This window comes from Talpa occidentalis, unplaced genomic scaffold, assembly GCF_014898055.3.
Source record: "Talpa occidentalis isolate TD23 unplaced genomic scaffold, MPIMG_talOcc4v2.1 talOcc4.7, whole genome shotgun sequence".
Classification (NCBI taxonomy): Eukaryota; Metazoa; Chordata; class Mammalia; order Eulipotyphla; family Talpidae; genus Talpa; species Talpa occidentalis.
This window is the reverse complement of record NW_023605083.1, coordinates 123313430-123340249: the sequence shown is the minus strand read 5'-3', so window position 1 is coordinate 123340249 and position 26820 is coordinate 123313430. Positions and strand designations below refer to the sequence as shown.

The window sequence follows — 26820 nt, the reverse complement described above, 5'->3', positions numbered from 1 at the left end:
TCTCTCACCCTCCTGTGCTTTTGACTGTACCCAGTGCTTATATAAATAAATAAATCTGGAGGGGGGGAGAGAAGAACATCTATTATGAAGTCCAGTGCTCAACAAACTCAAAATTACGTTGCCTACTGAAAATACCTATTTCTTGAATTTGTGCCTTAGAAGTATGTTTCTTCTTTTTCCCTTCCTCTTTCGTATTTTTTATCATATGGAAACCAAATCTGAGGTTAGAGTTATTAAATAGTTGTTCTTTTCTAATGTACATACTGTATTTTGCAGTTAGGATTACATCATTTTCTTTTTTTTCTTTCTTTTTTTTTTTAATTTTTTTCTTTTTTACTTACTTATACAAGCACTGGGTACAGTCAGAAGCACGGGAGGGTGAGAGAATTCACCAGAGCGGGGAACAGAATAGACAGACAGATGAAGTACTCTGCTGAGGGGAGCAGCGGGCTGCAGGAGAGGTCTGCGCGCCATGTGGGACCCTCGCCCGGTGGCTGGGGATCGGACAAGCGCTGCAGAGGCTGTGGGCAGCTTTGCAGACCAGCGCTCAACCACTGCGCCACCAGGGGAGGCCCAGGATTACATCATTTTCTGAATGCTACTCTGTGAGGCAGATGATGTTATTTCCAGGCATCAGTATACCTGTTTAGGATCATGTAAATAATAGTGTGACACTTTGGCCTGAATCACTCTTCCTGCCCTTGCCCCAGTTCCTTTTCACATTGCCTGAGCTTGGTAGAAAATATTTGTATATAGTACTTTTTAAAAAATGTGACTCTCAGTAATGTCAAAATTTTCTATGCCTGTCCCATAGAAATGCTTACCCTCAATAACTGTGATTCTAGCTTATAGTAAACTGGATGTTCAAGGGTGATCTTAATTTTACCTTTTTCTTTAGGTTATATAAGTCATCTAAAGAACTGACAGTTTTTTCTGGGCCTCCCCTGGTGGCGCAGGCAGTTGAGCACAGTGCTGTGAAGCTATCCGCAGCCTCTGCAGCACAGGTTCGATCCCGGCCGGCTGGCGAGGATCCCACATGGTGCGGCAGACCTCTCCTGTCACGCCCTCTGTGCCCCTCAGCAGTGTATTTTGTCAGTCTGCCTATTCTGTTCCCCACTCTGTCTTTGGAGAATGCTCTCACCCTCCCACACATCTGCCTGTACCCTGGTTCTTGTATGCACAAATAAATAAATCTTTAAAAAAAAAAAATGAACTGGTAGTTTTCAAAATTTTGGTGTCTCAGACTTCTTGCACATCTGGAAGTCATAGAATTCTAGCAAATAATTTATATCAGATTTTGGTTAACATGGTGCTCTAGAACTTGCTGTGGACATTTTACTGAAGTGTGATCGAACCTTTGCTTGCATAAAAGGAAAGAATTGGAGATGGGACTGAAATATGACTCAAAGATGAAATTACCACCATTCAAGCCTTCATATTTGTTGCTACTTTAATCAGATTTAAATTTTTTTCTAGATCACTTAAAGTCTACCAGCACTGTTGTTTTGGACTTACAGATGTTTCAGGTTGGAATAGAACCAGGTGACTTAATTATAGACAGTGGTAGATCAGATGTTTGAACAGTTATTGTGTTACATTTAGATTTTACTGTAGTTTATCTTTGAGGAAATAAATATTGCTATCTGTTCTACTGTTTGTGGTAGTGCTGTAGGCATTGAAGGATAGGGTTTAGCGAATACAAAGAGTAGATGTATTAATTAGTACATAATAATCTCTTGTTGTACTCATTAATAAATTGACAGTAAAAAACTTTTTCATTAATGGGGGCCTCCCCGGTGGCGCAGCAGTTGAGCGCTGGGTTGTGAAGTTGCCCACAGCCTCTGCAGCGCCGGTTCGATCCCCGGCCACCAGGCGAGGGTCCCACATGGCACGCAGACCTCTCCTGCAGCCCGCTGCTCCCCTCAGCAGTGCATTTCAGTCAGTCTGCCTGTTCTGTTCCCTGCTCTGTCACTGGTGAATCCTCTCACTGTCCCGCACATCTGGCCTGTACCCCAGTTCTTGTATAAATAAATAAATTTAAAAAAAAACTTTTCATTAGTTACATTGACATTGTGATAATTCTTACAGTGCTGTAAACTGTTCTCCGTTAGCAGAAAATTAGGTTTCTTAGTGCTTTTATTTTAGAAAAATCAGTGACCACATCTGAGTTAAGTGATTCAGGTCATTACTTTATATGGTGTAATAGAAAAGTTTCTATATCAGTGACCCCTTTGAATATTCAATGCATAATCTAATTTGTAATTAAAAAAGGAGTATTTAAGAGAGGTTAAATCTCCTTATGTTAAAGCCCCTGTATTGATCCTATGAGCTATTTTAGAAGAAATGATTTTTCATGTAAATACAATAAAATATATTCTTAGATCCCTTGAACAGCCTAAGATCTGGATATGTGGTAATATTCTGCTAACCCTGTAGAAAGAACTATTAAAATATAACCACAGAAAAGAGTTGAATTCATTAAGGGAGACTGCCAGGATTCTTTTGTCATCCTCCCACCCCCCCAAGAAGGAAGTGCTGTAAAGTTGGCCAAGAAATATCTTCCCTTTGTGGGTCTCCCTGGTGCCGCAGGCGGTTGAGTGCTGCACTGTGAAGCTTGTCCACAGCCTCTGCAGCGCGGATTCAATCCCAGCTAGCTGGGGAGAATCCCACATGGCATGGCAGACCTCTCCTGTCTCGCCCGCTGCTCCCCTCAGCAGTGTTTTTCAGTACATCTGCCTGTTCTGCTCACTGCTCTGTCTCTGGTGAATCCTCTCACCCTCCCGCGCATCTGGCCTGTACCCCAGTTCCTATATAAAATAAATCTTTTTAAAAAAAAAACCTTCACTTTGCTTTTCCACATTAGGATTTTAATTTGGTTAGCCACGATCATTAATTGAATTTGTAAATAAACTGTCATTAAATAGATGTTGTGTTGATTTTATTAATCACGTTTTAACTATAATTTGTCTGTTACAATATCTGACTCCTTTGTGGTTTCTTACACATTAGAGTGATAGGAAGAAATAAGATTTGAAGGCACTTTATTTAGATAAAGTAGCATATGACTTACGTTGGGAGTAATAGCAAAGGAGGTTATTGAAGTAGCCCAATAGTGATAGATGAAGACTGTAATAATTTCAAAAATGAAACAATTCTCTATAACCAAGAGAATTGCAGGATATAGAAAGTGGTGAACCTTCAAGAGTAATGAAAGTTGGAAATGGGAAATGAGGGTTAAGTAGCTGCATATTTAGAAAGGCTGAGCATTTTTATAGTTGGGGAGTGATCCAGGTTATACTTGCTCTCTTGATGTCCTTTACTGCACTTGGGCTAGAACGAGCCAGCAGTAAAGCAGATAATGGTACTTTAAAAAGAAGTTATGTTTCTTATACTAAAATTTTTTTACAGTGTTCAAACTAGTCAAACATTATAGGTAGAGCTAAAATCCAGCTTTTCCTTTCTTTTTCCCAAAGGTAATAAGGACCCCAGTCCTGAAATTGTTGTGTATCAGTTGTATGCATATTTTTAGATATTTACTTTTTGTGTGTTGGTAACAATGTATGGTTACTTTTTAAAATTGTTTTCATAGAGTTTCTCCATTCAGCATTGGTGAGATGTATTTGTTACAGTAGTGATAATCGATTAAGTAATTCCATTAAATTCCTTAACAACTTATGTATATGTATAATGGTACTTTAGTTTATTTTTAGTTTTTATGAGTTTTTCAACATTATCTTCTGAGATTTAATCATGTTAATACAAATAGTTCCAGTTACTTTGTTTTTATTGCTGTAGAAAAATACTTTAAAGAAGTAAGTCTTAGTTTATTTATTAGTTCCCTACTTTAGCAAATCAGATTGCCACTAATTTTTAGCTATTACAGAATCTATTTGTACCTGTTTCTTCATGCAGATGTGCGAGTTATATTCCCAGAAATAGAATGTCATAAAGGTTGAGGATGCGCTTTTCCACCTAGTCGGTATCTCCAAATTACTCTTCAACAATATTGGTCCTGGCTTTTTTTTTTTTTTTTTTTTTTTTTTTTAAGATTTATTTATTTATACAAGAACTGGGGTATAGGCCAGAGGCGCAGGAGGGTGAGAGAATTCACCAGAGACAGAGCGGGGAACAGAACAGGCAGATGGACTGAAGACACCGCTGAGGGGAGCAGTGGGCGAGAGACAGGAGAGGTCTGCTGTGCCATGTGGTTTCTCCCTGGCTGGCTGGGAATCAAACGCATGCTGCAGAGGCGCTAAACCTGGTGCACCACCGGGGAGGCCCTGGTCCTGGTTTTTATTGTTACCGTCAATGTATTGTTACCACCATCAGTTGCTGTTTTCCACATTTGACCAACACATGGATTTTTACAGTCTGGTTTTGAAATGACTTAAAAAAAAAAAAAAGATTTATTTATTCATGCATACAAGAGTTGGGGCGTAGGCCAGAGGTGGGGCAGAATGGGGAGCAGAACAGACAGACATACTGAAATACACTGCTGAGGGGAACAGAGGGTGGGACAGGAGAGATCTACTGAGCCATGTGGGGGGATCTACTTAGCCCTGGTGGGGGATCGAACTCCTGCTGCGGTGGCTGTGGATTGCTTCATAGTGGTGAGACCTAACCCTTTGCACCTCCAGTGAGGGCCCTGAAATGACTTAATGTTTTACCTCGTTCTGATAACGTAGACAAATCTAATGGGGCATGGCATATTTTTACGTATTTATTGGGCTTTTATTGTCATTTTTAACCTATTTGTTGGAATCCTTTGTACTGATATTTAATCTTTAGTTAGGTGTTTTACAGCTATTTCTAACAACCAGTGCTTTCTTTACCTTTTGACTTAAAAAGATCTAGTAATCTGGCTAATTTTTTCTGTCTTATTTAAGAAATCTTTCCCTATTCTGAAGTTTTTTTAAAAAAACATTTTTATTTATGCATATAAGAACTGGGGTGCAGGCGACAGGTGCAGGAGGAGGAGATGAGAGGATTCACCAGAGACAGGGGAGCAGAACAGTCAGCTTGACTGAAATACACTGCTGAGGGGAGCAGCGGGCGAGACAGGGGAGGTCTGGCTGCACCATGTGGGTCAGTTTGCTGGCCAGGGATTGAACTCAGGCCACAATGGCTACGGGTAGCTTCATAGTGCTGAGACTTAACACCTTACACCACCAGGGAGGCCTGTTCTGAAGTTTAAAAGACATTCTTCTTTAGGTTTGGTTTTTCAAGACGTGAGAATTCCAAAATAATGAAATTAATATCATTGAAGAAGAGAACTAATTTCACCGCCTGTTGAATGGCTCAGTCTTTCCCTAATAAATCCAGTTCTAGGTTTCTGGGCTCTGTAGTATGTTTCATTGTTCTTCTGTTGTTCTGTGCTACTGTAATTATTACAGCTTTACAATAAACCTGTTAGCTAAGTAGTTTCCACCACACTTGCTTTAGTTTTGGAATTGTTGGTCCTTTTTTCCATGTGAATTTTTGAATCTGCTTGTTAGCTTCCATTAAAAACCCTATTAAGCATTTTATTAGAATTTAAATGTTCAGATGTGGAATTTATTGGACCTTTAAAATGTTAAAACCCACCCACCTGCATTTGTTATGTATGTTGCTGCTGCTCTTGGATTTCACTCAGTTTATTTCCTTTTAGGAGGCGCAGGTCAGAATGGAGATGGGCTGCAGATCGAGCAGCTATCGTCAGCCGCTGGAATTGGCTTCAGGCTCACGTTTCTGACTTGGAATATCGAATTCGGCAACAAACAGATATTTACAAGCAGATACGTGCTAATAAGGTAAGGGACAAGTGTCTGGTCTTTTTCAGCCCCACTAAAAACTACCATTATCCCTTTTCTCCCGTCCTGCAATAGCATAGCTCTTAACTGTGTCAAAGAGAATGGTTTAATATGACCTGATAGAGTGGTTTAATCTGTTTTAAGCGCCTGATGTTACTTAGTATAGTGCAGATAACACTGTTATTATATCATGTTAAATTGAACATGTGTTTAGAACAAAGCAGTTTCTGCATCTAAGTTGTGGGAGTGGGGAGGAGGGAATCATAAGAAAATGAAATATAATACAAATTATTGACTATAACTGTAATGTTGTATTAATGGAAAAATGGTGCTGAGTGAGGATTTTCATCTTGCGAAGTTTTTCCTGAAAGATTTTTGAGACAAAACTAGACATTGGTGGTTAGGATTTTGATTTCTTGTGCCCTCCTGTCTTCAGAGGACTGATTCTTACTTGAGCAGTGACACTGTGTAGTTTTTCTTCCTAAAAATCAACTTAGAAAAAAATCCTCTGCTCAATTTTGGTTTGACAGAGGAATAAGTGTGCATAGAAAAAGAAATACTCTCAACAGATATTTGAGTGCCTGCCTCCTATTATGCCTAGGCATCCTTAGTGGTGGGATCACAGTGTTGAATGAAAGTCCTACTTTTGGGGAGTTTACATTCTTGTATGGTATTTTTTGTATTAGCTTGATGCAGTTGAACTCTATGATTTGATATATAAGTCTGCACAAGGAATCTACTGCTCTTAAACATAAATACCACTATACTTTTGTTCAGTCTAAGTGCTGGTCAAATCCTTAAGAAAAATGCTGTGCTGTGAGCTGCCTGCATTAAATCAGTGAGTAGGCTAAAAGTTTTAAAGGGTGACTCTCTGATCAGATGGACAAAATGATGAGATTTGAGGTAAAAGTTTTATGATCTTCCAGAAATACCACTGATGTGTGTGTGTGTGTGTGTGTGTATAAACCCATTTATATACATACATATATACATATATATATATGTATAAAAATGGGTTTACCTCAGTCTCTGGCATGTCAGTGGAATATATTATATTTAGGGGAAAGTCCAGAGGACTTAGGCTTTTAATTTTTATTTATTTAAGTAACTTGTTCCCTGACAGTAGGGAATACATCAAATTTTAACTTAATTGCTTAAAAGTTAGCTAGAGCAAATGAGGAATTTTAACTGAAACTTCTCACCAACAGTCGTGAATATTATTCTCTCCTTAACTCTTCTTCACAATGGGAATTTTGAGATTTATAGAATATGAACTGGAATGGTAAGAATAGCTAGGAAAGATGGCGTATGCCTATCCTGAGGAGAAAAACACTGTCTTACTCTGCCAGGAACACATCTTCTGTGTCTGTTCCTAGGTTTTTATAGCTAGTAGTTAAATCGGAATGCCCATATTTGAGAAATAGTCTCAGTAACAACTGAGATTAGTACAATGGTGGTCAAATTTGTTGCTTTGCTATTTTATATAGTCACACATACAGCTGTTTGTGTTACTTTTCCCAGTATAAAAGTATCATAGTGTAGATTTGAAGATACTATTGATTATAAGCTGTACTGTTGTTTTATGTTCCACTAAGTATAACTAAGTTTCTCAGTTAAACTAAGACACACTATCAATTATTAGATGCACCCTGATTTCAAGGATACTGAAATGTGGGGGGGGGGGGGAGTCAGAATTGATGAAATACTGTTATCATTTCTTAGGAAACGAAATACAGAGAAGTACAAATATCAATTTTGCGGTGAATTGCTCTTTATAAAAAAAAAAAAAGTCTTAAAAAAAAATCCCAAACTGAAAATTAACTATAAACATTTGAGTGTATTTTTATCCACCTTTTAAGTATGCATGCATATAATTTGTTTAAGCATAATCTTGTTAAATGAGCCCTGAATGTTTTTCCTATCTTTCTTTAGGAGCTGTGGGGAAGTGGGACGTTGGGACATTTTTTAATTGACTGTATTCTGTTCCTGGTCATTGTTGGCTATTTTAATTATGCTCTTAACTGAAATTACTAAAGCACACCATAATAAATACCTTTATGTAAGTCAAAGTGTTCTTAATGCATACATCAGAGGCATATTTTGGTGCAGTATACCTCAGTTTACAGGCTTGCTACCTGTGTGAGAGAAGATACTCTGAACTCAGTTTTGGTTTCTGCTTCATTTTTTAGAAATGAATTATGCCTAGCCTTTTTTTAGATCATAACTCAGCAGTAATGTCAGAGCAGTTTTGAGAAGGTTTCCAAAGTCTTAGATGTTTCTCAGTATTTGGAAAGTAGTTAACCTGAAATTCTGTGTTTATAGATTACCAACAAGTTTTATCATTCAGGGAATAACATATAAAAGAAACAGCAGACTTTTGACTTGGTAATCTTTGATTTTGTAGTCTTTGCTTTGCTGCCATGTATCTATCTGCATGAGGGAGTCCCATTTCTGAGCATCTGTTTCATGGTCTGTAAAATAAGGTGTTTAAGATAGTCTAGTACATTTACTTTATAATACATTTGTATATACATTTACTTTACAGTCTGAATATACAATGTCTGTTAGAGAGTTCTGACAGGTAGAGTAAAAGTAGAATAATAATCCCAATAAGTAATAAGTCAAGAAAATTCACAACTGTATTAAATATTTATGTTCATACAGTGTCATTTTAAAACAAATGTATCCATTTACTGAGGTTGCTATGACAAAGTATGGCACAAATTGAACGGTCCACTTAAAACACAGAATTTTTTTTTTTTTTAAGATTTATTTATTTATGCATACAAGAGCTGGGGTACAGGCCAGAGATGTGGGAGGGTGAGAGGATCCACCAGAGACAGAGTGGGGAACAGGACAGGCAGATTGACTGAAATACACTGCTGAGGGAAGCAGCAGGAGAGGTCTGCCTGCCCATGTGGGTTTCTCCCTGGCAGAACGGAGATCGAACTCGTGCTGCAGAGGCTGCGGATTGCTTCATAGTGTGATGCTTAATCCCTTGCCCCACCAGGGAGTCCCAAACACAGAAATTTTCTCACAGTTCTGACTGAAAGTTAAAATCCTGTAGTTAAGGTCTAGGCCAGGCAATGCTCCTCTGAAGATTTTAGAGATGACTCCTTCCTTGCCTCTTTATCCTTCTTGTTGTTGCTTGCAATTCTTGGTGTCCCTAGTTTTATAACCAAGTCATTCCAGTGTCTATGTTGGTCTTCACATGGCCATGTACTTCCTGCATGTCTCTTTCCAAAATTTACCTCTTAAAAGGACACCAATCACTTTGGGATTTAGGACCCAACCTAAAGAGGCTTCATTACACATGCAATGATTGTGTTTCTAGTAAGGTCACAAATTTGGGGCAGACACTGTTCACCCCTGTATAACAAAAAAGCAGTGTAATTCCCCTAAAGGATGTATTAACATTTTGTTTGGTCTTTATGCATCACCCCATAACAATAGAAGTCTTAGCATTTACTATGGACCAGACACTGTGCTAAGCATTTTAGTGTTAACCACAGATGTAAAGATAAACAAACTAAGGACCAAATAGGTCAAGTACTTTGTTCGTGGTCATATAGCCCAGTGAGTGCAGAGCTGAGATTTGATATCTGACTCCAAAGCTGTTTCGCTTTGTCAGCAGTTGCTGTCATTGCTTACTTAACCTTTTTTTTAATTACTGAAATAGGAAGTTTTAATCCCCTGTGTGTTAGTAAGTTGGGCTGGTGTTCCCCATTTCCCAAGAGTTGCCAGAGTTGCATGGGCATGTATATCATATTGCCCTTGAGGTGAATCTAGGTTTGGTGGTCAGCTGTAGAGTTATGCATATGTCTTTGAAAGGGGAGTTGGAAGGTAAGACTTTTTGAAGATGTAAATACTGGCTTCATCTAAAAAAAATTTTTTAATTGAGGTAACATTTGTTTATAATATCGCGTAGTTTCAGGTGTGTGCAGCTTTATAGTTCATCATTTTATGTCTTATGGTCACCACCAGAAGTCTAGTTTCCATCTACCAGTACACAGTCATCCCTCTTCCCCCACACACACTTTTTTTTTTTTTTTTTAAGTTGTGTTTTCAATAAGAGAAGGGGTTTTGAGAACTACTACTAAGTGATTACCAATTTCTGGTCTCTCAGAATTTATTTCCTTTCAGATGAGTAATGACTTTCTGGAATCCTCCTTAGGACAAATGATTACTCTTGCTCTTTGGAGAAAGGATACAGTTTGTAGGATCTCTTTCCTACTCTTCTCCATGTACTGCGATGCTTTAACTTTATATCCTTGAGTGTGTACTTTATATAGTAAGTGTGTGTGTTTAATGCACAGAGTAATAAGCCTTATGTCACGAACTTGTAAGAGACAGAGCTAAGTATGAAAGCAGGACTACTTATCTGACTCCAAAGCATTTTCTAACACACTATGCTCTTTTATCCTTTTATCATTTCTCTCAAGCATATTTCTTGAAATTTCATACCTGGTAAGTAATGCTAAGGGGGGATCAATCAGGTTCTAGTACAAGATACACTGTTTTTAATCCCTCCTTTTGACATATGAGAAATTACACAGGAATGCAAACTGTGGACAGATTAGTAATGGGAAGAAGAAGAGCATTGAAACTTCTGGATAAAAGAGGAGCTAAGTAGGAATAACAGAATCCTAGAACACATCTTAGTCTTCAAAATTGATGTAAAGAAGTTGAAGCACCCATCTTAACAGAGTTATAAGACATTATGGATAGTTTTCTCTTGTCTAGATAGCCCAGAAAGATTCTTGTGAAACTGGTCTACAGTGAGGTCACCAATTTGTCTTGACTGGCAGGGAAGATTGGCCTGCTTACACAAAACAGGGGAGTGAGTATGTGAAAATGTCCCGTAATTCTGTACTGCAAATTTTAAAAGATGGTGTTTATTGACTTCATATCTTATCTGGAATTGATTAAGGGAAAGCAATTAACTCAAGCATACAATTAATTTTTTTTTCTTTCCTTTGCCTTGTTTTATCATTAGGTTTGGCATAATTCTTTCTACCCTTTCTTCCTTTTTCAGTTTTAGTTTCTATTATTTTCTCCTTCTCTTCCCCTCCCCCACCCCCTTTTTAAAATATAGGACAGCTCTGAGTTTCCATGAAGGATTAATTTGTAAAAATATAGAACTGCATACAACTGTGACCCATCCCTGTCCCTCTGGTCCTTGGTCCTTATGTAGGAGTTTTTTAGACCTGAGGAGCCCAGGCATGATCCTCAATCTGACTCTGGGTGCTGTTGTGAAGGATGGGGAGATTCAGGCCCTTTTACTGTGGTCTCTGCCAGTTGCTGTCTATTTTAGAGTGCAACAGCTGAGGTTATGGTCACTCAGCTGATGCCACAGCCACACAGCATTGACCCAGAATGCTAGGGAAGTCCAGATTGGGGTTGCCCTAACAGGTGTGCAGTGCAGCTCATGACGTTTTCTTTGCTAATAATAGCCTCTCCTTTCATGGCTATTAACTATGTATTAGGTATATTTTGAAGAATTTTTTTAAATAACCATGTGAACCCTCCCTGCAAAGCCTTACTTCCATCTGCTTTTTCAGTTAAATCCTACTGTTTTCCTGCTCTCATGCCATCTTCTCAAAACTGCTGTGACAACAGTGTCATGGTAATACTCCTCCTGTCTATCCAAGGCTAGATGAAGATAAATTCTTTGAGTGCAGTGTGTTTTATTTTTTTATTCTTAAGGTTTTGCACTGCCCAGCACATGGTAAACACTAAATAAATAGCACCTGAATGGATTTTAGGTATTTGGATACTTTTCATTTGCTTATCTCTTTATAGAGCAGAAAAACAATGTGTAGATGAATATAGCTGCACAGTGTAGTATTTGAGCACGTTTGCAAAATACAGATTTTACTTTTGATGTACAAAAGTACTGTGCATTGAAAAGAGCTCAATAAATGAATGAGGTCTCCATTCTTGTTACAGAAGCCCTTCCCTCATATCCCAAGCAGTACAATTATATAGATAACTCATCTGCTTTCAAATGTGTATATCCAGAATCTGATCACACTGGTCAAAGCACAGCTCTTCTTTCTGCCTCTCTATTTGCTACTCACTAGTCTTTTCAACACAATAACCAGTTCGAGCCTTTTAAACCGTAAGTCAGATCGTTTCCCTCATATGCTTGAAATTCTCCCAATGATTTTCCATCTCTGAATAAAAGTCTCAATACTCAAAATGAGTTAAAAGCCCTGCAAGATTCGCGCCGCACACACACACACACATACTGTCTCTACTAACTTTCACTCCTGCCACGAACTTTATTGTATTACTACTATTGGTATAGTATTGTCTCATTGGTAAATACCATATAAAATACCATACTGTGACAAAGATTCCAGATCTGCAAGATGTGAATAAAAGATGCTAAATGGGAACATGCTAAATAGGTCAACACATTCCAGTGGAATAAGAGGGACGCTTGGGTGTGAGTCTTAGGCCTTACTCATGGGACTTTCTTTTGAAATAATTCTTGGGGAGAAAAAAGCTACTAGTGGTATATATGGTTTCAGTACTGTAAACCATAAGGGAAAAGACCTCTGGTAAACCAGTCCCCCATCCTTAACCCTCTTGAGATTAGCTCCTAAATCAAAATTATAATTTATACCATTCACTTAAACTATTTTTCTTTCTGTCCTGCAGGGGTTGATTGTTCTTGGGGAGGCACCTCCCCCAGAACATATAACAACAGACTTATTTCTTCCACTTAATACTGAAGTGAAGACAGATCATGGGAGTGATAAATTGGTAAGTATGAGAGACAAAAGGAGGTGCATGAGAACTCAAGGTAGAATGACAGCATGCTAGAGCTCTGTGCACAGATTCCTGAATTGATGAAAGAAGGGGGATTGCATTGACTTACACTGCTTCTGACATTTCGAGATTTGAATTTTCCAGTAGGGCAGCACACTGCCCCTTCTGTAGGTATGGAGCAAACCTTAAATTTAAAAACAGCTTCTCACTCTCAAGACAGCACAGCCAGCGCAAAGTGTGGCATTATGGAATGCTGGAGATCAGGAAGTTGTGTGTGTCTCTGTCTCTGTCTTATTAAATTGTAAGGATCTGTACAGTTAAGACCTTCTTCGTTTATCCACAGTAGGTTCTACACGATACAGTAGAATGCTTTTTGGATTGAATAGATAATAATTATGAAAACAGCCAAGAAAAGTATACACTATCCCTCTATGTCTTCAGGGAGAGGTTAACCATGCCCTTTCTTGTGAATTATATGTGCTTTCTAAAGAATCTTCAGACAAGTCCTTACTTTCTGAAGGGAACAGAAAGGCAGACAGAAGGCAATAAATTTCTGTTGATTTTTTGTATTGTTGAATGATGCTGCAAAGCATATATTCCTTAAATTAAGCAACTTAAGGAACCGCACCATTAAAAAAAAAATGCCAAATACTTGGAGAGCTGTGCCTAGAACATCAACTGCCAACCAAAAGATTTTCAGGAAGAAACTTCCTAATTTTGCATTTTTATTAACTTTTTTTGGAATGTGATTTATACCTTGCCCTTTCAGTTTTGCTTTTGTGTAAATTCTTAGGTCACACTTGACACAGGCCAGTTACAAATTTTCATACTCACATTTGTAACCACTCTATTCTCCATTTTGTTGATTATTTCCCCCTAAAATGGAAGGATTTATTGCCCTTTTTGGTGTTGTGTTTACTTTCGTATTTTTATTTCTGAAACTCACAGGTATTAACTACAAAAACAGAATTAAAAAAACTCAAAATATGTTTTCAAGGAATTAGACATAATTCTCCAGGAAATATGTAGTCCTTTATTGATTGATTAAGGAGGGAGTCTTGATCGTGGCAAAACTGGTAACAACATCTTGATACCAGATACTGCTTTGTCCATGTGGTTATTAAAAGAAACAGTGCTGGAATATGGCTACTTAGTAGCATACAGAATTTATTAATATCTTATAGAATAATACAGCCATAATTTTAGAATTGTTTTCCTCTAGACACAAGTCAATTTTAACTTGCTAATGTTATAAATATCCAAATTAAATATGGAACATAAGGCATCTAGACTGTAATTACAAGTAATAAGTAAAACAGGTTTTACTTTGTTTGTATAGTCATATGATACTCAGGTGGTCGTGTTAGGTAGTGTTCCAGTATTATACTGTAAGAATATGTCGCCATCACTTTGCTTTATTTCCAAATTGAATAACTGTTTCCTGACAGGGTCATTGTATATCTGCTTCAGTTATGAGCACAGTACAGATATTCCTGAAGCTAAGTTGTTCTGAAGACCTAACCTTTGATCAGAAATGCTAGAATTCATGTGCATGGATAAGCAAACCTTTTTTGGGCTCTGGAGACAAGCAAGAAATATTCCCTGAGGGTTCTGTTTTTAGACCACAGAATAATGGGGTAGGGGAGAGGAAAATCTGAAGAAAAAAATCCTAGAAAAACGCACACTGGAGTCCTCTCCCCCACCCCCACCCCGTTAGCTCCAATCTCACTTCTTTTTAGAAGGTCAGTAAAGGTAGCTTCATGGGGAAGGATGTACTTAATACTGAGTCTTTTTTGGACTTGCTCAGAGATGGTGTTGGGGTTGGGTTCCTGCCAGAACTACACTGCTTATATAACAACATCGCATAATAGAGGCTTCAGAGAGCCTGGTATTATTGAAGAACTGCAAATACTTCCATGTGATGGAATGTTGGATGATTGGGCCAATTTATAATGGATTTTGTATTTATCTTAAATGAACTTGTGCTTTATCTAGGTGCCAAGAAGCAGTAGGCTGATCTCAGATTTGCAAATGATTGAAATTTACTTTATTAGTGCTGGGTAAATTTTGCTGCATTCTTTTTTAAAACTTAAAAACTATTTTAAAGTTGCAAAAGTAGTACACAGAATCCCCTGTACCCATCACTCAGCCACCCCTAGTATTAATACCTTGAGTTACCATTGTACCGTGATTGAAACCAATCTAATGTACTAATATGTAGTACTACACAGATTTTATTTGAATTTTACTCATTTTCTCACTGCTGCCTTCTTGGTCCAAAATCCCACATTTACATTTGGTTGTTACTTCTTTTTAAATCTTCTCCAATCCATGAGAGAGCCCTAGTCTTTGTCTTTAAAGACCTGACACAGCTGAACAATCATCTTGTATAATGTGGGAGTCAGAAGCCACCTGATGTTTTCCTTTTTTTTTTTTTTTTTTTTTATTTATACAAGCACTGGGTACAGTCAGAAGCGCGGGAGGGTGAGAGAATTCACCAGAGCCAGAGCGGGGAGCAGAACAGGCAGAAGGACCGAAGTACACTGCTGAGGGGAGCAGCGGGCGGCAGGAGAGGTCTGCGCGCCATGTGGGACCCTCCTCTGGTGGCCGGGGAGCAGCCGGGGATCGAACCGGCACCGCAGAGGCTGCGGGCAGCTTCGCAACCCAGCGCTCAACCGCTGCGCCACCGGGGAGGCCCCCCACCTGATGTTTTCTTACCATTGGAAGTCATGCAGTTTTTATAGGAATATCACAGAAATAATACCATGCCCTTCTCAGTGCGCCATATTAGAGGTACATGACTTTGGTAGTGATAGCTTTTTGAACTTGATTAAAGTGGTGCCTGCAAGGTTTCTCTGCTGTAAAGATTAGCGTTTTTCCCTTTGTAATGAATGGCTATGTAATGGAGAGACTATACAATATTCCTTTGCTTATTATACGTTAACCCACAATTTTTTTAAAAGAATTTTTGTTTATTTATTTATTTATACAATAACCGGGGTACAGGCCAGATGCATGGAAGGGGGAGAGGATTCACCAGAAACAGAGCAGGGAGCAGAACAGGCAGAACGATGGAAAACACTGCTGAGGGAAGTGGTGGGCGAGACAGGAGAGGTCTGCCGAATGTCTGGGATCGAACCCGCGCTGCAGAGGCTGTGGACAGCTTCACAGCACTGTGCTCAACTGCCTGTGCCACCAGGGGAGGCCCTTAACCCACAATTTTATCATCCCCTGGTGGTTTTTACCTGCAGCAATTACTGTGATGTTTGTTAATGATGTGGGTTTTTTTTTTTTTTATTTCCTACATTAGTGGATTGGAATTGTATTAGAAAGAGCTATTTTTTTAATTTAGTCAGTCATTTATATTCAGAGTAGATTCATGGCTGTTTCTTCTATGGATTGTGATATGTTGCTGTTACTCATTCAGTTACTCCAACTGTTTTCACCTTTTGACATTGGTACCTCCTTCAGATTGGCTTCTGTGTCCTTTCAGCATCCACCCCTCTTTTTTTTGAGCATTCACTTTCTAGCACCACTCTATCTTCCAGGGTCGTCTTATATTTTATCTGCTCCAGTTCTGATTCTTTTTATTTTTCATCTCTTCCCCTCCCCCGCCCAGTTCTGGTTCTTTTTATTGGAGAAACAAGATTGACTACTAGATGTGCTCATTGTTTCTAGGACTTTTTAGCAGGTGAAGCTGGAAATAGATGTGTGTGTGCTCATGTATGTGTGCTATCACATGCATATACACAGTTATATTCTTTCATCTTCTCATCTGTTGTATATATACTGAAAAACATGAGTTCATTCTAGTATCTGGTATCAGAGCTTTCCTTCTTTCTTGGTGATACGTAATTGTTCTAGTGTACTACATTAAGTCTCATAATTGCCAACTCAGCACTGTGGGAAATACATTTTATTTTTAAATTTAAAATTTTATTTAAACTTTAAACATTGTAATGGATATATTTACTAACCCAGGTATAATATTGTAGACAGTATGTTAGCCCTATAATACATAGTCAGAATGCTATTTTCCTAAAGTCACTTTTCAGTGTGGGTATATAACTGTTTTGTAATTCAGTTATAATTCATGAACAGTTCTGCTGTCCCTGCAGTATTCCACTTCTTGTTCTCCCCCACACACAGTAGTTGATCTTTATTATTTGAGCATGTAAAACGTGAAATTCTAAGAGTCAAACTATATGAAAGGGATGTACTCAGTACTGCCCTCTTTCACTTCCTGTTTATATCCTGTTCCTACCCACCCCATGTTGGTAGCCAGCTTCATTTGATTTCGATCATCCCGTCTATATTCAGATACATGAGTATTTTCTTATGTACCCTTCTTTCTTAGAAGAAAGGTCATTTACTGGATTTTTAAAAACTAGATTTGCAATAGACCTTTTTTTTGTTTTGTTTTTAGCAAAAACACTGTTTCTGTGCTTTATGACAACTGTCTTTGTTACTTCTTTTGTAAAATGAGCCTTCATTCTTTTATCTTTTTCTTTATGGGAATGATGGGGAGAAACAAGTGACCTATTAAATGAAAGACTGGTGCTTTCTCACAAGAAAGGCATGCTAAATATGTAAACTCTTGCTTTTTCTTTTTAAACATTCCAAGGTATAATCTTCCTTCCATTGCTTAAGCAGCAACAATTTTCTTTTTCTTGGTGATGGTGAGGGACACAATCTTTACCTTGAAGTTTTGTGGTCACAGGGATTACAAATGGTACATTGACTGAATAAGAGTTGAGGGATAGATACTGGCTGGGGAACATTTGATCCATGATATTAAAAAATAGTGACCAATTAGTACTTTTAAAATAGATTAGGGCTGTGGATAAGTGAGTTGAGCCATAAAAATTTATGACTCTGATTATTTTATTTCTTTAAATTCTGTAAATCTTAGGGTTAGTAGTCATAACATTTTGTTAGATTTGTAACACATTATGTTGATTGAAATTTCTAAAACATGAATAATTCAAAAGTATTTTTGCATATAATTGTGTAGATTTTCTTTTAACCTCAACATAGAGACATAGGGAAGTGAGTTGCAAACAGTCCTATTTTACATATACAGAAAGTGAATCCTGTGTAAGTAAGTTGGTGAAAGTGGAATTTTCAGAATGTACCACAATTCTGAAGTTAGCATTTTCCTGACCATGGGGCTAGTTCACACTTGATTGTTCTGGCTAGTATACTCTTTATTAGCAAACAATATTTTGGTGGTTTTAAGAAAGACTGTGCTGAGTATTGAGATGAGGAGCTTGAAACATGAAATAATTCACATAAAATCAAAAACTTAATTTTTTGACCTAGGAATAAAAGTTGAATTCCTTATATCTAGTTAGCGTTCTCTTTCTTTTTTGATGTTTGTCAGAAAGACACAATAATTAACCAAAAATGAACTGTTAAATTTTCTTAATAAACAAGGGGCTTTTTTAAAAAATCAGTATTTCTAAGTGTATGCTTTTTATTTTTATCCCTTTACTTTCACTATTATAAAAAGTCAGTTCAGTAGACATGGGTTTGTAGACCCTAGAAAATTGTACGCCATATGAACTCTTAATTTACTAGAGTTTTTGTTTTTTGTTTTTAAGTACTCTGTCACACTTGATTGGTCTGGAAAAAGGATGGATTAATCAGGCACATGCATACTTTATATGAATAACAAATTTGAGCATCATTGCTATACTAATCATTTTAGTCTGTACACCTAACCCTTTCAATCAGCAACACTCCTTGCTGCCTTAGCTGTAAAATTTGCTACCCATCTCATCTCCCACATGGTAATCCCCAGGGTGCTGCTTTATGGGGTGGAGAAGGAATTACTTAAGGTTTTCTACTCTTTCTGCCTATGGATGCCTTTAGAATATATCTGAACATTAAATGAAATTCAAGAGAAGCCTTACAATAACTCCTACTTTCTAGATAGGAGCTGCTTAAATTCTGTCATCCTTTTCATAGTTTCCCATTGGATGATATCTGAGTAATGCTTTAGTTTCCTGAAAATACTAATGTTGAAAGCCATTGCAGTAGTAATGATTGAAATTAAATTTATTTGTGGATTATAATACTTCTGAAATGTTAATGTTTCTCTACCTTCTGTCTCAGCAGGCATTTGGACTGCAGGATAGGGAGAGTTCACTTTGTCTTAAAAAGTTGAATGCATTTTAGAAGCTCTAGGTAAAAAATGTGTGTGTTTGTGAGGGTTTTGGTTTTTTTTTAAGATTTATTTTTATTTATACATACAAGAACCAGGGTGTAGGTCAGAGGTGCAGGGGGTGAGAAAATTCACCAGAGACAGAGTGGGGAGCAGAACAGGCAGATGTACTGAAGTACTCTGCTGGGGGGGAGCAAGGTCAAGACAGGAGAGGTCTGCTGCCCCTTGTGGGTCAGCTTCCTGGCCAGGGATCATGCCACAGTGTTTGGCAATTGCTTAAGGCGCTGAGACTTTAACCACTGTGCCACCAGGGAAACCCTGGGCTTTTTTTTGTTTTGGTTTTTTAATCCAAATGGAACACTTATTGGAAGGTTGAGGGGTTAATATTTTAAGTTCATTGTATTTGAGAGTAGGTGATGAACTTTGTTGTCCTAATGCCTTGTTTTGGGGTCTCAGTGGATTATAGAACATCCCAGGGTCTCTATGTTGTACCTCCCTTATGACTGGGACTGGAGTCCAGATACAGTCCCTCTTTGGAATTCATGCACTTGATCACTGTGTACTTCTATATCCTTGACAAATATTTCTGTGCTAAATAGTCTTTTGCCTAGTGACTTCAGCTTTAATTTTAGGATTGAATTACCCTCAGGAAAGTTTCAAGTTCCTCTAAGAAATAAAATTTACATTGAAGATTAACGTCATTTAAACATGTATGTATAGGCATAAAAGCAAGAGGTAGGCTTTTAGCTATGAGTACTGAGATTACTGGTGATTTGTGTTTTTTCTTTAGAATTCATGTAAGAAAAATTTGCTTTGAAATGAGATTTTTTTGGAAGTATGGCAACATTTTATACTGGACAAGTGTCTTTGCAGTTAATTGTCCCATAATCCCTGCAAAATAAACTAATAAAATGCAATCAACTTATTACTAAATGAAACCTTGTAGAATATTTAGATACATAAATCAGATTTGCCATAATTTAATGCTAAAAGCTATTATTTTAAGTGGATGTAAAATTGACAGTGTTAGGTTGATACACCAACAAAAATTTCATAGTGACAGTATTTTTGTGTTGAAAGGAAATATCTTCATCTAAACCAGAACTTTCGAAATACAAGAAAGCTGTGACAGGAGTGCCTCTAGTCACATATCTGCTGGTTAATGCCAACATGTAGCTTCAATTCTTTTGATTTCCTACTTGTATTATAATATTTGTTTGAACTTTTTGAGGTTCCCCTGAGTAGTAAATCCTCACTGACATATTTGGTAGGGTGTTTGGGGGTTTTTTCCCCCTTAAAATAGTGCTACTATATAAATGTAAAGACTTTTTTAGAACAGTTTTACTTCTATGACACTATTTTTGTTTTTCCATTTTATAGTTTAGCCACAATTGCATTAGAGTATTTTGAATTTAGGGCCTCCCTGGTGGTACAGAGGTTAAAGTCTCAGTACTATCAAGCTATTGCCAGCCACTGCAGCACGAGTTCGATCCTCTGGCCAGGGCGCTGACCCACATGTCACAGCAGACCTCTCCTGTCTCACCCATTGCCCCCCCCTCAGCAGTGTATTTCTGTAGATCTGCCTGTTCTGCTCCCCACTCTGTCTCTAGTGAATCCTCTCACCCCCTACATCTGTGGCCTATACCCTACTTCCTGTGTGCATAAATAAATAAAAATACTTAAAACAATTTTTTAATTAAACTCTTCCAAAATATTTCTACATAAAAGACAATTATTTTTTAATCCTTAAATTTCCTTCTGACATAAGGGAAGAAGAGATATCCTTTATCATTATTTTAACAGTTTGATTTGGTGTATCATAATTTATAACTATGCTTTAGATGTTGAGCATCTTTAGGTTATTGATATTGTCAGTGGCCACTTTTGTGTGTAGGCAGATGTTAACTTTATTTAAATTTCCTTTTAGTTGTCTTACTGCTCAATTTTATGTATCCTTCTTTTAGTTGAAGGCTCTTATTACTATATAATTGTTTTTGCTAAGCTTTTTTGCCATGAAATCATTGGGTCATCTCCCTGTTTGGTCTGTTAAATATTTTGGTTCCTCATCCCCATCCTCTGTAAAACAAAAGTTTATTATCCTTTTTTTTTTTTGTCCTCAGTCATAAGAATTTTGTTTTATTTTTATTCTCCTTATTCAGGTGGAGTCTGTTTCTCAGTCACTGGAAAACCATGGTGCCTCGGGTCATCCATCAGAGTTGTTTACCAAATCATCTGGAACATTGAGGCCTGTCAATGGAGTGGTTAACACGTAAGTTATATCTTACTTCTTAAGCTCAGTAGACTTGGTGGGGGCACGGGAGGGGGGAGGACAAGCTTTGCAGCATTAATTATCCCTTGCTAGGACTAACCCTTGTTTAAAGAAGAGAAGCATTATCGCTTACTAATAACTTGCTTCCCTCCTACTGTAGCAGTTATATTTTAATTAGCACACTAATGTATTTCCTTTAAGTTGGTATGGTCTAAAACCAACTCAGCATGAAGATAAGAGGTTATTCAGTTACATGAATAGTTATGATTGGTCCCAGTCTTGGGAGAATTCCTCAGATTTATATAAAATCCTCTAGTCTAGAGCTGATAAGATTTTTTTTTTTAATATTTATTTATGCATGCATACAAGAACTGGGGTACAGGCCAGAGGTGTGGGGTGGGGGTGAGAGGATTCACCAGAGAACAGAGTAAGGAACAGAACAGGCAGACTGACTGAAGTACAGTGCTGAGGGGAGCAGCAGGCGAGTCCAGGAGAGGTCTGCTGCGCCATGTGGGTTGCTCCCTGGCCGGGGATCAAACTTGGGCTGCAATGGCTGTGGAGAGCTTCATAGGTTGTGTCTCAACCCCTTGCGCTACCAGGGAGGCCCTAGAGCTGATTAGATTCTTACAGTTGGTATTTCTAAATACCAGAATTCAAGGAATCCTTCTCAAGTAAGCAGTATGTCCACATCCCTGAAAGTTCATTTTCATAGAATTGATTCTCAGGCAGCTCTTTAACATTTACAGAATTTGTTTTCTTACCTGTTGTAATTTTCTTAATTTTTAAAAATTCATTTTTCTGTTGTAGAAGAGAATTGAATTACTAGAAGCAGCATTCACTTTGACTTTGATGTGATGGGTCTAATGTTCACCAAGAGTCTTACGAATAAGCATAAACACTATACACAAAAATTAGCAGACATGGGCCTCCCCGGTGGCGCAGCAGTTGAGCGCTGGACTTCGAAGCTGCCTGTAGCCTCTGCAGCGCCAGTTTGATCCCTGGCCGCCGGGCGAGGGTCCCACATGGTGTGCAGACCTCTCCTGCTGCCCACTGCTCCCCTCAGCAGTGTACCTTGGTCCTTCTGCCTGTTCTGCTCCCCGCTCTGGCTCTGGTGAATTCTCTCACCCTCCCGCGCTTCTGACTGTACCCAGTGCTTGTATAAATAAATAAATATTTAAAAAAAAAATTAGCAGACATCAGCAACAAGAATGACCTGTTCTGCTCTAGAGTACTGTTTTTTGGGGTTTTTTTTTTTAGATTTATTTATGCATACAAGAGCTGGGGTACAGGCCAGAGATGCGGGGGCAGGGTGAGAGGAATCACCAGAGACAGAGTGGGGTGCAGAACAGGCAGATTGAAATACAATGCTAAGTGGAGCAGCGGAAGAGACAGATGCTGCGCCATGTGGGTTGTTCCCTGACCGCCAGGGATCGAACTCGTGCTGCAGAGGTTGCAGATTGCTTCATAGTGCGGTGCTTAACCCCTTGCGCCACCAGGGAGTCCCTAGAGTACTGTTTTGTATCCATGAATGTGAAGTAGAGGAGGTTAAAGCAGTGCGAGCAGCTTTGCTTCTTTGCCTCGTCTGAGAATATTATTCTTTCCCCTGTGTAGTCTTCAGCCTATTTTGGCAGACCACATTCCAGGTGATGGCTCTGATGCTGAGGAACAGTTACATAAAAAGCAACGACTGAATCTAATTTCATCATCATCTGATGGCACCTGTGTGGCAGCTCGAACTCGGCCTGTCCTGAACTGTAAAAAACGGAGGCTTGTTCGACCCAACAGCATCGTTCCTCTTTCCAAGAAGGTCAGTACCAGTGAGACTTGGTCATTGTTAAATAGTGAGCCAGTTGCTCAGATAGAGATATTATTCTCTTGGCAGCTTTGGTTCGTTTACCTAGTTTTCCAAACTTGGATTGCCACCAAAGTTTCGTGGGGAGCTTTTAAAAATACTAGGTTCCTGGGCCCTGTGTCCTAGAGATTCTGATTTGGTTGCTCTGGAGTTGGACCTGGGAATCTTATTTTCAAAAAAACAGAAACCTCCTAGTTGACTCTTCACCCAGATCTGGAAAGTACTGGCTTGAGATTTTTAATAAGAACAGGGAGTGGAAGTGCTGTCATCAACACTCTGAAGGGGAGTGATGTTCCTTCTTTCTTGTATGTTGTCACTGAAAATGGCAATGTGGAATGCTTTCTTTTGAAGCAAGAATCATCATTAAAATTTCTAAATCGATGTTACTAAACAAATGTTTGTCTTTGCAGAGAAAAGGGGGATTAAATCATGAGCACAGGAAACTCTTGCTGACCCTTCAAAAAGAATTTATCCCTAACTAATAGAAATAATCTAGCAATATTAGAATTAGTACCATGCAGTGGTTAAGACCATTAATTTAAAGGTGATAGGCTTAATTTGGAATCAGACACTGCCACTTAGTATCTTTGTGATTTGCAGCGTGTTAGCACTCCCTTCTCCCCTCAACCCACTCACCCCAAAGCTTGTGGAGATCTCATAGGTTGTAGAAGTAAATGAAATGTGTCTTTCTTACTGCCTTTCTGACCTATAAGTTACTTGTACAAGATAGTTGTTATTAACCATTTTTAATTTTGCTTCACTCATTCAGCAAGTATTTATTGTGCTTGTCAATGAGATAGAGCTGTGCACTGGGCATACAACACTAAACAAAACCATGAAAATCTTTACTCTGACATATTCTAATGGGTGGAGACCAGATAAAGTGAGCAGCATTCTTAAGTACTGGGGAGAAAAATGCAGGAGAGGAAGAGAGTAGGGAAAACAGAGGTCAGAGAAAGGGGTTGTGAATTGATCCTTAAAGCATTCCAAGGCTTAAAGATATGAAATAAAAAGATGAGACTGGGAATGAATGTTTAATGAAATAGAAGGAAATCCTGGAGAGTAGCATATATGGACAAAAGTGTTTCAGAAGGGGAGAAGTGCTTGTGTTAGATACACTAAGAATTGACCTATGGAATCAGCGAGGCCAAGGTTGTTAGAGGCCTTTGTGAGCAGTTTTGTTATAGGGAAACGAAGAGTGAAATTCTGATTAGGGTGGGTTCTGGAGAGAATGGGAGTCATGGCAATGAGGGGACCATTATAGATAATGCTGTCAAAGAACACTTCTTTGGAAAGGAAAGCAGAGAAAAATAGAACGTTTGATTAAGAACTGTTATAATTTTGCCGAGAAAACTGATGGCAAAGGAGTGGGGAAAGGAAGAAATTGCTGGACCCTTAATATTTGCACAGTGAATTTTCAGTGTTTCATTTGTTTCATAATAATATACAATCAGAGTATAACTTTGCCTTCATCTTTTTTAAAGGAAAGTATTGCAAATGAAAATTGACCATTAGTGTATCATTTCTTTTCTCTCTGTTCTTCAGATTGCTGTCTGCTATTTTTATCTGAAGCTGCAAGCCTTCCTTATTGATGTTGACAGCCCCTTATTCTGCTCTGTGCATAAAATCAAAGTTCTCTTGAAGGCACATGGAAAAAAAAAAAAATTAAAGGGCAGTGGAGGCAAAGAAAAACATGTAAACTAAAGACCCTTTGGTTCCAATGTATCTTTGGTTTCAATGCCATCCTGCTATGGAAAATAAGACAAAAGACGTTGAATTTGGGAAACAAACCATTTGCTAGTTAGAGCAGAAATAGCTGGAGTTCTGCCAAAGATGGAAACAAACGGCCATTCTGTATCTTGATTGCTTTCTGTGTCTCCCATGATACTTGCTGTTGAGCAAGCATCTTGCCTTCTATATCATCTTGAGGTGCTGGATTTGTCAGGCATATTTATTCCACAGGTTTTTGTGTGTGCCCCTTATGTTCTTAATATTCTTCAAATACTTGAATTTCATTGATGATCAAAAATCTTTGTCCTCATGGAGCTTATGTTCTAGTGACAGAAGTAGATAATGAAGATAACAGATAAGTCATTTTCTGGGTTTGGTAAATAGCGGTGCATTCATATATATGGTAATAAGGTTTGATTTTTTTCTGAAGTAAAGAAAATTTTTTTTTTTTTTAAGATTTTTTATTTTATTTATTTATTTGTTTGTTTGTTTGTACAAGCACTGGGTACAGTCAGAAGCGCGGGAGGGTGAGAGAATTCACCAGAGCCAGAGCGGGGAGCAGAGCAGGCAGAAGGACCGAAGTACACTGCTGAGGGGAGCAGCGGGCGGCAGGAGAGGTCTGCGCGCCATGTGGAACCCTCCTCTGGTGGCCGGGGAGCAGCCGGGGATCGAACCTGCGCCGCAGAGGCCGCGGGCAGCTTCGCAACCCAGCGCTCTGAACTGCTGCGCCACCGGGGAGGCCCAAAGTAAAGAAAATCTTAATAAAGAGAACTGTGTGTTTCTAGATTATTCAGATTACCTTTTTCCCTATCCCAAGAAAGGTGGGTGCTGGTATATTTGCCAGAATATAGTACATAAAAAACAAATAATTAATATCACTAGTAATGACTTACCTACATTTTAAGTTATTTTACTGTATTTCAGATTCAACTCTAAAATTTACTTTAGGGAAATTTTAAATTACTGTGTTTTAAGGGGCTGTCATCTTAGTTGAATCACGGAATTTTATTACATCTAGTCTTAACGGCATTTCTGAGATTAGGCTATATCTTACAATTGAAATGTACTTTTATAGTAGTGACACACGTCTTTTTGCCCCTAAAGACTGTTTTTATGTCATTGGTATTTTAAAATCAGTGACTATACCAAAGATTTTAGTAAGATAAACATACTGCAAATAAATGGGAGTGGGACCCAACAGTAAATACGAAGCAGTTTTTAATGCCCAGACTCTTGATTTGGGATTTCTAAATTTTAGAATTTTGATCTGTGAAGCATCATGGCTATTTTTTGAAGACAGGTGTGGTAGTTTATGTTTGGAGTGGATTGGTATTAAAGAGACGGGAGGCATAATGTAATAATATGGAGGAAGGAAGTGACAGCCTAAAGTCTCTAAAGCTCTGAAAGCTACAATAGAATTTAAAAGTAGTCCCAAGGGCATAGTGGGTGAATATCAGAGTTGGGAGGCCAGACAGCCTTGAGACTGGGGGAGAACTTGGGGTACTTTCCTATATCATGGTTTCATTGTCATATTAGAACAGATCATTACAAGTTACCTATATTGCTATTTGTCTTGTATTTTTATCACTTTCAGGGTCTAACACAGTAGATGTTAATAATTAAGCCAGTAAATAAACATGCAAAGAGAACATTTTTATAACTTTTGTTTCCCATCTTCCTGCTTCCATGTGGTGCAAATTGATAATGGCCTAAAACATTAGTTTATAGATACTGAGATTTCAGATCAATAACATTTTTTTTTTTAATTTTTTTTTTAAATTTATTTATACAAGAGCGCCGGGGTTCAGGCCAGATGCTCGGGAGGGTGAGAGGATTCACCAGAGACAGAGCGGGGAAACAGAAGAGCCAGACTGATGAAATACACTGCTGAGGGGAGCAGCGGGCGAGACAGGAGAGGTCTGCTCGCCATGTGGGTTGCTCCGAGGCCAGCGGGGATTGAACCAGCACTGCAGAGGCTGTGGACAGCTTCACAGTGCTGGGCTCAACCACCTGCGCCACCAGGGTGGCCCCCAGATCAATAAAATTTTTAAATAAATTCAGGACTAATACAGGGTTGCCTTTTATGCCATAATTTTATAAATTAAATCTTAGTATAGTTGGTGTTTTAAAAAGAAATAACATACCTTGAAATTTTTGGATTGGCCTTATTTCTATTCTAAGTTTTTAAAAAACAATGTTTCTTATCAGATATTTTAGTAGTGTTCTGACATGATTT

At 38.3% G+C, this 26820-nt stretch overlaps 1 protein-coding gene across 6 annotated transcripts in view; it reads left to right on the top strand.

The window, feature by feature from the left end:
* KANSL1 (KAT8 regulatory NSL complex subunit 1) overlaps nt 1–26820 on the top strand; it is a 151883-nt gene that overhangs the window by 101079 nt on the left and 23984 nt on the right. For all 6 annotated transcript variants that reach the window (XM_054689142.1, XM_054689139.1, XM_054689140.1 and 3 more), the window contains 4 exons: nt 5648–5789; nt 12456–12560; nt 20892–21001; nt 22613–22808. In XM_054689142.1, coding sequence (XP_054545117.1) covers nt 5648–5789; nt 12456–12560; nt 20892–21001; nt 22613–22808 — 553 coding nt within the window. The remainder of the gene's footprint in view (nt 1–5647; nt 5790–12455; nt 12561–20891; nt 21002–22612; nt 22809–26820) is intronic.